Genomic DNA, 13248 nt, shown 5'->3' with positions numbered 1-13248 from the left:
ACTATAAATAATTAAAAATTCAGCCTCTGCAGAAGAATGCCTCCTCGCAGAGCAAAGTCAGCCAAATCTCTCAGAATCACAGAAGCGGGACCAACTTACATTTCATGCCTCCTGAGGATGAGCACAGAGAGAAGGGCCAGGGAGGTGCAGCAGGAAGAGAAGGGGAGGCAGAGCTCAAAACACAGCACAGACTGCTTCTGGGTTCTCAATACCAGCCTTTTGGGCCTCAAAGTGGTGTGATTTCAGGGCCATGGCCACCATGTCTTGCTTGGTGCTGGAAAATCTACATATTTATGTACATATTTTATAATGAGACCAAACTTCAAAAATCCCTAGGAAGAGTGCCATATGGAGGAGGCTTTTTCAGGGGAAGAGGAGAAAAAAGCTGTGAGTATCAAGGCACCAGAGGTGGAAAGTAGTTATTACTAAGAGGTGGAAGGAACGCCAACAGAGAAGGATGCAGGCCTGACATCTCAGCGACCCACTGCTCCACACAAGTGCTGGAGGAGGGAAGGGCCCCACTACCCGTATTCCAACTAGGTACCCCATCAGATTCCTCCATGGTTACCCCCAGGTTCCCTTCTGCTTTCAGGATCAGAGGAACCCCAAAGCTCCTGCAATCTTTTTCATTAGTCCTACCTGAGTGACATGGATGAGGGAAATGGGCAGGGAACCAGCAGCATCTGCTGGAGGGTGTGAGCACATGCATGCGCACATGCACGTGCATGACCACATGTGTGTGGAATATCTCTGTAGTCCCTTCTGGAGCCTGAAGTCAAAGAAGACTGGACCATGCTCTCATCCTGCCACATTGACATAGTCTTTCTGCTATCAATTTAATAAATAGATATTAAAGCAAAGGATTAAAAAAATGAGTAAAATGAATAAAGTGTTCTCCCAGTGGGTTTCAGCCTCTTTCTCTCTGCCTTACCTGTGCACTACCACTGAGTAAGTAAGAATAACCTTTGGCCCTAGGTCCAAGGCTTGAGCAAATGTGTGAAGCAAGTGAAACACTGTTTGGTCTTTTTCTAGCAGCCGTCTACTCAAAGCATCCTGGAATCGAGATGCCCATTCTCTGACTCTAGCGGGGGTTGCACTAGGGAGAAGTATCATGTCACAAGAGCATCAACACCCAAACAATCCAAATTCAAATCCCAGTCCTTGGTATGACCATTTCAGAAAGCTGGTAGTATCTGCTTGGCATGATGGCTCACACATGTAATCTCAGCACTTCGGGAGGTGAAGGTGGGAGGATTGCTTGAGCCCAGGAGACTAGCCTGAGCAACAAAGTGAGATCTCCATCTCTACAAAAATAAAAAATTAGCTGAGCATGGTGGCATGTACCTGTGGTGCCAGCTACACAGGAGGCTGAGGCGGGAGGATTGCTTGATTCCAGGAGGACGAGGCTGCAGTGAGCTGTATTCAGGCCAGAGCACTTCAGCCTGGGGAACAGAGTGAGATTCTGTCACAAATGAACAAACAAACAAATAAACAAAAAAACACAGTATCTACTAGAGCTGACCCAACAATTTCACATATGAGTATAAACTCATTAGAAACAAGTGCTTATGTCTGCCAAGACACAAGTACACAAGTGTTCATAGCATATTTATTCATATTTCCAAACTGAAAACAATCCAAATATCTACCAATGACAGACTATAAATATATTGTTTCATCATTCACACTATGGAACACTACATAGCAATGAAAAGGAATGAATTATTGCTATACACGACAGATGTAATATTGAGTGAAAGTAGTTGGATGCAAAAGAGCACAGATTATTAATATACGATTTCATGTATACAAAGTTTTAAAACAGGCCAAAATAATCTATGGTGGTAGATTTCAGAGGAGTGGTCATCTCTGGAGTGAGCGTTGACTGAAGGCACGAAGGAGCTTTCTGGAGTGCTGGGAATGTTCTGGATCAGGGCGTTGACTACATGAATATACACATGGGCAAAACTCTAATGATCTGTATACTTCAGGTGTGTGCACTTCATCACTTGACTCTGTGTTAACACATGCAATTTTTAAAAAAAATATTTTTCTAAAAATTAGTTTTAAGAAGTGAATCAAAAAGAAATCTCAGCCTGCCTCTTTCCACGTTTTTGATCATAAACAAAATATTTCATGTTTTTAATGTTAACCTCAGATCCTTCACTTGTACAGAGGGTGTTAAAAGACCTGAGCAGTCAGTTTCATAACATTTTTTTGTAAAAATCCAATGTGCAGCATCTGTGAAAGTGCTTTGGAAACTTTAAACTGTTGTATGAACTGAGTGTGAGTTTCGAGGAGGGACAGAAAAAACATCTGCAGGCTGCCAGGTGTGGTGGCTCACGCCTGTAATCCCAGCACTCTGGGAGGCCAAGGCAGGAGGATCACGAGGTCAAGAAATGAAGACCATCGTGGCCAACATGGTGAAATCCTGTCTCTACTAAAAATACAAAAATTAGCTGTGCATGGTGCCATGCACCTGTAGTCCCAGCTACGCAGGAGGCTGAGGCAGGAGAATCGCTTGAACCTGGGTGGTGGAGGTTGCAGTGAGCCAAGATTGCACCATTGCACTCCAGCCTGGCGACAGAGTGAGACTCCATCTAAAAAAAACAAAAAACAAACAAACAAACAAAAAAAAACCTGCAAGCACCGTTCAGTCTTGATCTTTATCATGTGATGATATGCGGTAAACTACAGCTTTGTCAAGAGATTTGGGTCTTACTTCATCAGACCCAAAGCATAGTTATCCTACTTCTCAATATTAATTGCTTGATTTTTCTCCAATTATAAGAAGTGAGACTGTTCACCTGACCATCCCATTATATGCAAACTCCACATTGTTAGAGGAACATCCCTGTTTTGTCACACCTGAATGGTGTGGCTCTACCTCTTGCCTTCCCTTGAGAAATGTCAATTTTTACTAATATGTATCTGCATGCAAGTTATAAGGAGTTATCTTACCCATAACTTGGTAGATTTTAAAAAATGATTTCTATCCTCTCTTAGGATGAAGGTTTTGTTTCTGATTTCTTAATCATGTTCAAGTGCATCAGGAATCCAACCTAAGAAACCAGGTACTAAATGTAGGACCAAACTACCCAAGGAAAACTACTTGTTGACATAGTGCTCTTTATTAGGAAAACACTTAAATTTACAAGAGGTAAATATTTATCCTCTTGGCCACAAACCCCTGGAATTCTATAGAATTCACTTAATCCATGTCAAAAAAAAAAAAAAAAAGCTAACTCCGCTCGATATTGGAAAGACACCAACTGTTCCTAAATTGGTCTATTGATGTGATGTAATTACTGTCAAAATCCTAGCAGGTTTTTTTTTTTTTTTTTCATGAAAATAGACAGTTGATTACAAGATTTGTATGAAAATGCAGAGCTAAGAATGGCCCATACCATCCTAAGGAAAAACAAGGTGGGAAGACCTTTTCCACCAGACATCAAGACTTAACGGCCAGACACAGTGCCTCACACCTGTAATTCTAGCACTTTAGGAGGCCGAGGCGGGTTGATCACTTGAGCACAGGAGTTCAAGACCAGACTGGGCAACATGATGAAACCCTGTCTTTGCAAAAAATACAAAAAATTAGCTGGGTACAGTGGCACATGCCGGTAGTCCCAGCTGCTCTGGAGGCTCAAGTGGGAGGATCACTTGAGCCTGGGAGGCAGAGGTTGCAGTGAGCTGAGATTGGGCCACTGCACTCCAGCCTGGGTGACAGAGTGAGATCCTGTCTTAAAAAAAGGAAAAAAGACCTATTAAAAATTAAGATGATATGATGAAAGAGAAAGTGTGGTGCTACTTCAAGGAACAAATAATTCAGTGATGTGGAATGGACCAACGTTCTGGAAGAGTCCAGCAACATACCTATGGACTGCAGATATTTTTTCCAAAGTGACATTGCAGAGCAGATGGGAAAGGATGGTCACTTCAATCAAAATTGCCAGGACAACTGGGCGATAATATGGTAAAAAATGTGGCTGGGGACAGTTGTTTGTGCCTGTAATCCTAGCATTTTGGGAGGCCAAGGCGAGGAGATCGTTTGAAGTCAGGATTTTGAGACCAGCCTGGGCAACATAGTGAGACCTCTATCTCTACAAAAAAATAGAAATTGGCAAAGTGTAGTGGCACACGCCTGTAATCCTACTCAGGAGGTTGAGGTGGAAGGATTGCTTGAGCCAGAAGTTGGAGGCTGTTGTGCTACTTTTCTCCAGCCTGGGTGACAGAGCAAGACCCTGTTTAAGAAAAAAAAAAAAGTGACTAGATCCCTATCTCATGCCATGTTTATTCTAAGCCCTAGCCCCTAAGAAAAATTTTGGTTTTCCTCCTTCATCCTGCTTTGAGAGAATTCTTTAAAAATGCTTCTCCTTATGGCTATTTTTTTTTCCTAGTACATACAGATCTAAATGTGCAAGGCAAAAATCATAAAAAGTTTGTACAATAATGAAAAATTTAAAAATAAAGCTAAGTCTGAATGTGAGAACTGGCTGTAGGCCAGGGTTGCCTTTTTTTTTTCTTCTTCATTCCAGTTGACAATAATGAAGAGATCTTTCCTACGTCAGGACTTGATGAGTAATGAACTCAGTCCAAGCCCCCAGTCTGAGAAGCCACAAGATGACGTTAACATTATTTAACTCCATGCTTTTCAAGGGAGCGAGAAGAAAGGGAAGTCACTGGAAAATTGAGATGCAGATTGTCTTAGAAGCTGGTAATTTAAAGAACTGTTGGCAATCAGTGCATCTTAAAGAGTATTAGAACCCTTATATGATTTTAATAGCAGAGAAAAAGTTGCTTTCAGATCTCCACCCAAGGAACAGCCCTCACTCAACAGCCTCTTTTTCTGTACCTACTGCTTTACAGAGGTTTTAAACAGACTCTTTTGTGCCCCCAAAGATTCTTTTTTTTAATTTTAAAAGTATTTCAGATTTCAGAAAAATGCAAAAACAGTAAAAAAAAATTCCCATATACCTTTCTCCTCAATTCCCCGAATGTTAACATTTTGCCATACTTACCTCAGCATTCTTTTTCTCTATCTTTATATTTTTTTCTAAAATTGCAAAAGGAAGTTGTACATATGATAACCTTTTACCTCTAGATACTTCAAGGTGCATTTTCTAAAAACAGGAACATTTTCTTACATAATCACAGTACAATTTTCTTTCTCCCTCTCTCTTTTTGTATTTTTGGTAGTGACGGGGTTTCAGCACGTTTCCCAGGCTGGTCTTGAACTCCTGAGCTCAGGCAATCCACCCACCTTGGTCTCGCAAAGTGTTGAGATTACAGGCGTGAGCCTCCACACCCGGCCCACAGAACAATTTTCAAAATCAGGAAACTAACATTAATACAATACAATAAAGTAACATATATCTTCAAAATATATCCATTGTTCCACTTATATCCTTTTTAAGACTATTCTTTGAACTATTCTGTGGCTGTGGTCTTGGTGAAATACTTTCTAGCTTTTTCAGGAAGATGTAGCCATTCACTCAGCACATACAAAAATAATTTGATCCTAATTCATTTTCAAGAAAACTAAACTGAAACCTCGCTTGAGCTGTGCATGCAGACATCTTCATTCCCTGAATGAAGAGATACCAGTGAAGTCTCACTCTGTTCCGAAAAGCTTGTGTTACTCTTCTTCTGTGCAGATCACCTGCCTGCTGCTTTTTCCCGATTCTTCATTAGGCTGAGGGAACCCACATCAAAAATATTCTGCAAGATGCTTTCACCTTTTTCTCACACATAATAACAAAAATACTTTACTGTCTCAATTTTGAAGCGAGACAGGATGCACAGGGTTTGTAGCGTAGACTACTTCTTACCCGCAAGTTATTACGCGACCCACCCCCGAGACTAAGGCTATGTTGTAAGAGAGTAATTAAAAACTAAAGGGGAACAACCTGAATAAATGCCCATTAGAAAAGGAACTGGTTAAATAAGTTCTATTGTATCCATTCAATGTAATACATCATTCATAAGAAGATGCAGCTGTATATGTTCCAAAATAAGTCAAACCTAAATTATAGAGAGTAGTAAAATTGTGTTGACTGCAAAGAGGAATTGAGGAACTTGAGAACTGGAAATAAAGGACGAAGGGAGACTTTTATAATAAATCCTTTTGCACCGTCTGATTTTCTTTTCTTTTTTCTCTCTCTCTCTTTTTTTTTTTTAGCATGTGTATGTGTTATGTATTCAGGGGGAGGAGGAAGAGACAGTCATGAATAGGAGATAGAATCATGGATATGTAGATAGACATAAAGATGAAAAGAAAAGTTCGAAGGAACAGCAGGTCCCATATTCTCTGGCTGCACTTTTTAAAGCCGTCACTGTCTTTTCCATTTCCCTGACCAGCCGTTTAGTTCTCTCTCGTTAGCAGGAGTCTTCTCCTCAGCTAGGTCGAGGAGATACAAACAGACCTCGTCATGCACACATCTCAGCACAACCACATACATAGTCTCAAACGCACGGTTTTAGATTTGAAGGTGTTGGGAGGGGCAGGGGAGTTGGGGAGCAGGCTGAGGCAATCTAAGCGGGACCTCCCGCCTCCCCCACCGTCTCAGATCTTCACTACTCCCCTCGCCCCTCCATTCTCTGGCGCGCCATTTGCCCCCACCCCCGCTCCAGACCCCGTACCCCAGGCTACTGGACTGGCGTAAATTTCCGCCCATTTGCGTCGCCGCCCTGTGGGGGCTGCTTCGTGACGTCAGGGCTGAGCTAGGGGGCGCCCGCTCCTGGCTGCCCGCCCCTCCCGGCCCTGCGGCCCCCGCCTGCCCTTTAAAAGAGCGGGGCCTGCGCCAGCCGCGCCACACCGCGGGGACCAGGACGCACGCTGGTTTCCCGGGGCCGCTCCGTCGCGCCTTCCTCCTGCGCCTCGCTTCTCCGGTCCAGCCGCCATCTTTCTCTCCGCGCAGGGGCCGGCGAGCGGGGCCATGCAGCCGGCGCTGCTTCTCAGCCTCCTGGGAGCCGTGGGGCTGGCGGGTGAGTGGGCGCGGCGGGCAGGTCAGCACCGCGGACAGCGCCAGCATCGCTGTTCCCCGCCGCTCCCGCAGCCAGGCTGGCGGATCCCGGGAGAGAGGGAGGGTTGAGGGGAAGGCTTATCTCTTGCTTCGTTTCTTCTCCTTCCTGGGTGTTTTCCTTCAACTCCTCCCACCCGTTTGACTTGGAAAAAGCTAGAGGGTTTCCCGGCCCAACCAGGGGAGCCTCAGTCTTTTTATATCTGAGTTTTCCTCTAGATAGAAGGAAGAAAAAGTGCCGCACCTCCAAGGAAACCCCACATTTTGTATTCGCTTCTAAGATGTCATGCTCTCTCTGCCCGTCCTGTCGAGACCCTGTCGTAGTCTGATTCTGTATCTGTTTGGCTTTTTAAAGCCAAGCTGCTACGGAGAGGCAGGAATACAAGTATGATGTTATTTAGCACCTGCATAATTTCCCTTATTATTGTTATTGTCGTATAAATATGATGTGATAAAAGTGAGTCCCATATGTATATAAGATAAATCCCTTTTCTTAACATGTCCATATATAATGTGTATGTTTGTGTGCTCATGTATGTACAGGTTTAATATAATATGTTTCTCTATTTTGTATTTCCATCTCTCGAGACATAATCTCACACTCAAAAGAATTTTTTTTAACCTGTGAAAGCCTCAGCAGTCCTAAGAACATGTGCCCCTCATTTTTAAGTTATGAATGGAAACCGCAATGTTTTGTCTTCTGTACTCCAGGAAAATTATTAGAGTACAAAATAACCACAAAAGTACCTTTGGAGTAGTAAAAAAAAAAAAAAAAAGTTTTAGTCAATTTAGGAGTATGGAATTTTAAGTAGTAGATATTTGACTGTTTCTCTTTTTGTGTGAAAGATTGTAGGATTAATCTGTCAAACTACTCTGAATCTCAAACAAATGATCTCTGAAGATCTTAAGTGTGTATGCATGCGTGTGTGTGTGTTGGAAATAGAGTCACCTATGGGTATTGAGATATTGAGACTATTGAGAAGTAAGTATGCTAGCACCAATTTAAACCACAGGTTTTCTTCAGCTTTTAATGACCTTTAGAAAATTGTTCATATCTGAAATTGAGACTCCTACCTAGAATTGAGATATTGCCATCCATGAATACGGAGCTTTTATTGGCAGCAATTACTAGATCCAAAAGGTAGAGACAAAATGAAAGCCAGTCAAAATTAATTTTATTGTAAGCTACATACATTCAGAATTTGTTAAAATTCTTGTCATTCTTACAAATTACGAATAAATGTTCTCAATTTTATTAAAGAAAACCAAATGAATATTTATAATTATTTCGGGTCAAAATACTTTCAGAAAGGAATTGCTTTGCTTAGGAGGCTGTAAACCACAAAAACAGTGACATTTGTGGGATTTATTTAACCATTGTGGTATGACACTTACAGATCTCTTGTGTAACAGAATATTTTAAATACAAATTTGTATTTTAATAGCAGCTAAAATGAAGACATGATAATCTTTTAAAAATTGAGCTATAATTTATATATCATGTAATCCACCCTTTTAAAGTATGTAATTCAGTGGTTTTTCCTATGTTCACAGATTGTGCAACTATTACCACTGTCAAATTTCAGAACATTTCCATCACCCCAGAAAGATACCACAAACCCATTAGCAAGCACCTCTCAATTCCTACCTCTCCACAGCCTCTGGCAATGAGATTTGTTAGCCTTCAAGTAGAGCTGGTTATTTGCAAAATCACAGGGCTGGGGGAAGCCTCAAGAAACCTTCTAGCTCATTCACTTATCCTTAAGAGCTTCTGAAAGGAGATCCACAACCTTCTATGGAAGCTATTGTGCACTCTAAAAATTAATAAAAGGGAAGTAGTCAAATGATATCCATAGTTTTCTTTTCTTTTCTTTTCTCTTTTTTTTTTTTTTTTTGAGACAGAGTCCTGCTCTGTTGGCCAGGCTGGAGTGCTGTGGTGCGATGATCTCAGCTCACTGCAACCTTTATCTCGAGGGCTAAAGCAATTCTCCTGCCTCAGTTTCTCAAGTAGCTGGGATTACAGGTGTGTGCCACCACACCTGGCTAATTTTTTTTGGATTTTTAGTAGAGACGAGGTTTCACCATGTTGGCTAGGATGGTCTCTATTTCCTGACCTTGTGATCTGCCCACCTCAGCCTCCCAAAGTGCTGAGATTACAGGCATGAGCCACCACGCCTGGCCAGGAAAATGGTTTCTATATTCAGAAGAGCTTGTTTAACTTATTTTACAGCTATGTTTTCAATCTGGGAATCAAACCTTAATAGTCTTAGATTATTATTCTGAGTTACTCTCAGATTTACCACATGATTTGATAATTTTTTTTTACCATTTGATTGTTTTACTTTTAGCACAAGCATTAGGTTTTCTTTCTTTTTTTTTTTTCTTAAATCCCTACAGAGAGCATTAGGTTTTCTGTTGTGCCACCTGAATCTTACCGTAGACAAAAGTAAGTTGAAGTGCTTTAAGGATGACAACATGCCTTTGGCTATTACTTTTTTTGTCTTAGGTTTTACTGGAAAAATACAGAAGCAGCTAGATGTCTCACCAAGATATATAATGTATGTTCAAAAGCAGACCTTAGATTTTTTTTTTCCCCATCAAAAAGAGATCTGAAGAGCCTCAGTCAGAGAAACAATAGTTCTATAAATACAAACATGAGCTACGAGTTATCTAGAGTAGTAAAAGAAAAATCTTTCTCTGCCTCCAAATCTGGTAACTATTAATGCTTTGGCAATACCAGTAGTTAATAAAAGCATCTATTTCACGTTTGTAAAATTAAAGGAGAGTGTTAGCAAGAAACTACATTATCAAAGGCTTAGTAAAGCTGGATTTTTAAAAAGTCATTTGGTTTATTAGGGGAGTTATTGTCTCATAGTCATTGCTTTCCAGAGGATTTTACAGATTTCTGGTGGAAAGAGAAAGTGCTGAAGTGGGAGTGTTCTCAAACAGCCATTTGGAGGATGAAAGAACAGTCCAGTATATTGGACCTTGGGTACCAAAAGTGGGCCGACGGGATCTTGCCTGATAAGCATTTCAGGAAGAACTTGGGGTCTTGATAGCTTGTTAGCTACTTCTCAAATATTTTTTAATGATTTCAATAGGCTGCATAACTTTGGGCTTCTTGAAACAATTGAAGTAGATCCCGGATCATGCTTTGAGAAGAAAAGTTTAGTAAAGTGAGTAAATGAAACAGGTGTTTTATTTCCAGGTTGAGCCCCATGATATGTAATTGATAGCAGGTGGGGAATGTTTAAAGCGGCTTAGAGCAAAGTATTTTGGAAGGAAAGGTTGGGTTGCTGCATTTGAATAGCTTTCCTGTCTGGTGTCTGAGAGCTTGCCCCAGCTATCTCTACTCTCTTCTCAGGGACTTAGAATAATTTTCCACACTGAGCTTCTCCTGCCATAACAGCAGTTGCCTGCTGCAGGGAATGCCAAGAGAACTGTAGAGTTGGACTTATATGTAAATGCTTTGGGCTGTTCGAATGGAAAGGGCTTACACAGAACAAAGTCAAAGTGAAAAAAGAATCAAAGCAGCTTTGAGAGAGAAAAAATGGCACTGAAAAATTAAAATTACCTGAAGTATTTTCTAAGAAGACAAAGCAGCTTCAAACACTGCTTAAGATAGGCAGAATCTCATGAAATTTTATTGAAATAATTAAAATTTTTCTTTTAAAATGTTCTTATAAACCAGTGGATAAACATCAATTTGCATATAATATAATGGACTTGATGCTGTACTAGGAGGGTTAGGTATCTGCCATGTTCTTTACATGATTTTAAACAGTCGTTGAAGAAGAGAAACATAATGTCGATATGGATGCATAAATGAGCTTGTTCAGGCAAAGGCCTTGCGGGTAAAAAACGGGGTAATTAATTATGGAAGACAGCCATAACCATGTCTTTATCATGGAAGTAAGTTTTGGGAGGATATTTTTTGGAAACAGAGATAGGGAGAAAGAGCCACAGATCTTTACCCATTTGGGGTAGGCAGAGAAGGGTCAAGGAGGGCACTCATTATATTAGACTTAGTTTGGTTTACACTTTTAATTGAAGTAAAATATATAGAAAATTGAAGAGGTCATGAATATACAGATTAATAAGCATACCTATGTAACCAGCACAGAGATTAAAAAACAGAACATTTCTGGTACCCCAGAAGCCCCCTCCGTGTCTGTGGTCAAGATTTGATTATAATGATTAATCACCTTATTTTTTACCCACAAGGCCTTTGCCTGAACAAGCTCGTTTATGCCTTCATATCAACATTGTGTTTCTCTTCCTCCACACTGTTTGCAATCATGTTAAGAACATGGCAGATGTATACTGGATCTAAAATAGCATTTGTTTCCATATATATTTAAGACATCGCCAGGGGGGAAAACAACAACTCATGTGGGGTGATTTTGTGAGTCTGAGGTCACACAGCTTCCAAAAACCAACCCAAGTTATTTTCCATTCTTTTTCTCCTTCAAAGCTGTCAATTCCATGCCAGTGGATAACAGGAACCACAATGAAGAAATGGTAAGTTGCAATGTCAATCTTAGAATCTAGACTTGTATCTAGACTCTAGATTCTCCCAGTCCCTATTATACCAAACCAAACACATGCACATGTGCACATGCACACACACACAAAACATAATCTTACAAAGCCAGGAAGCCAGGTTTTCATCCCTGACAGAATGTGGGCAAGGGATGCCCCTCCTGCACTGAGCCCCTATCTCCTGTCAAGATGGTTTAGCACCCCCGAGGATAGCTGTGCCATTGGTTTGGAAATGGACATTTATTTCCCTTCTCCAGATAATTCCAACTCAGTGCTTTCTTGCATTGTTCTGTGTAGAGGTTTGGAAGATTTCATTCTGTTTCTGTACATCTGTATCTCCACCCTAAGAAATACTGCATCAGCGCAGGTCACGTAGTCAAGCCTTCCTTGACAGCAGCTCTGGGTTGAGTAGTCTGTCATCCAGTGACACCACCTTCTCCAACCTGCTTTTGGGTGTTTCTCCAGGTGACTCGCTGCATCATTGAGGTCCTCTCAAATGCCTTGTCGAAGTCCAGTGCTCCACCCATCACCCCTGAGTGCCGCCAAGTCCTGAAGAAGGGTAAGTGTCCCGCACTGCGGGCAGATCTTTGTCGCTGCAGTGATCCTTGTTCCTACTCCCTCCACATCACCTTCCACTTTATCTACAAATGACCTGGGGGCATAATACAGTAGGAAGAGTGTGGATTGACTAGGCCAGTATCTGGGAGACAGTGATATGACTCCTTGTTCCTGCTTTACCATTTTGCAGCTGTGTGACTATGGGAAAGGCCCTTTGCCTCTCTAGGTTTATTTCCTCAAAGTGAAATGAAGGAGTTGAACCCAATGATAGTCTTTCGGACGTCTATCCATTCTTAAATTCCTTAGTTCCATATTTTGGATTTTTAGGACAGGACTTCATTTGGGTGGAGGGAGGTGTGGGAAATGCTGGTTTGTGATTAGATGAGGAGGGGTTTCTAGAAGTGCTGGAAGATGATAGAGGGAGATTTAAAAATCATTCTTCTCTTTGCCTTTTACTCTTTTGACAGTGGGAAGCAGGAAGCTTAGAAGGTGACTTAAAATTTCTGGCCTATTTACACAACAAATTAGCTAAGATAGTTTAATGCACAGCTTACTAGAATAGAAGGTGCCACCAAATGGTACCAGGCATTCCAGGCCTGAGAACTGGAAAGGTTTCAGGTAGAGGCAAAGCATTCCAGTGAGGCAACTAATGGCTTTCTGAGTCTATGAAAGTGTTCTCAATATGAAACCATTTCTGCTGAAAATAAAATTCCAACAGTGATATAAGCAGCATCCATTGGAAACTGACAGTATGAGGTCAATTTCACAAGACTATGCAGTCTCTGTTATGCATGATGCCAAACTGATTCAAACAAATCCAGAAAACACCGCCCTCTTCAATGCTGTCCTCTACTTTTAAACTTTTAGTCAGGCTGGGAACAGTAGATTTTATCCTATTTTTTCACCTTTAAAAATTTCTCAGCTGGTTATGGTGGCTTACACTTGTAATCCCAGCACTTTGGGAGGCCAAGGCAGGCGGATCACCTGAGGTCAGGAGTTAAAGACTAGCCTGGCCAACATGGTGAAACCCCATCTCCACTAAAAATACAAAAAAATTGGCCAGGCGTGGTGGCAGGTGCCTGTAATTCCACTACTTGGGAGGCTGAGACAGGAGAATAGCTTGAAC

At 41.4% G+C, this 13248-nt stretch overlaps 1 protein-coding gene across 4 annotated transcripts in view; it reads left to right on the top strand.

Moving 5' to 3' along the window:
* Positions 1-13248, top strand: part of CHGB (chromogranin B) — a 128967-nt gene that overhangs the window by 108256 nt on the left and 7463 nt on the right. For 2 of the 4 annotated variants that reach the window (XM_064382249.1, XM_064382250.1), the window contains 2 exons: positions 11497-11543; positions 12030-12123. In XM_064382249.1, coding sequence (XP_064238319.1) covers positions 11497-11543; positions 12030-12123 — 141 coding nt within the window. Of the gene's footprint in view, positions 1-6814; positions 6988-10179; positions 10199-11496; positions 11544-12029; positions 12124-13248 lie in introns of those variants that run through there. The other 2 variants (XM_012455408.2, XM_012455410.2) reach the window with 2 other exon arrangements.

This window comes from Aotus nancymaae, unplaced genomic scaffold, assembly GCF_030222135.1.
Source record: "Aotus nancymaae isolate 86718 unplaced genomic scaffold, 86718_ANA_hifiasm-v0.15.2.pri h1tg000029l, whole genome shotgun sequence".
In the NCBI taxonomy this organism is placed as follows: Eukaryota; Metazoa; Chordata; class Mammalia; order Primates; family Aotidae; genus Aotus; species Aotus nancymaae.
The sequence above is the reverse complement of the archived record's forward strand: the minus strand, read 5'-3'. Positions and strand labels throughout refer to the sequence as shown.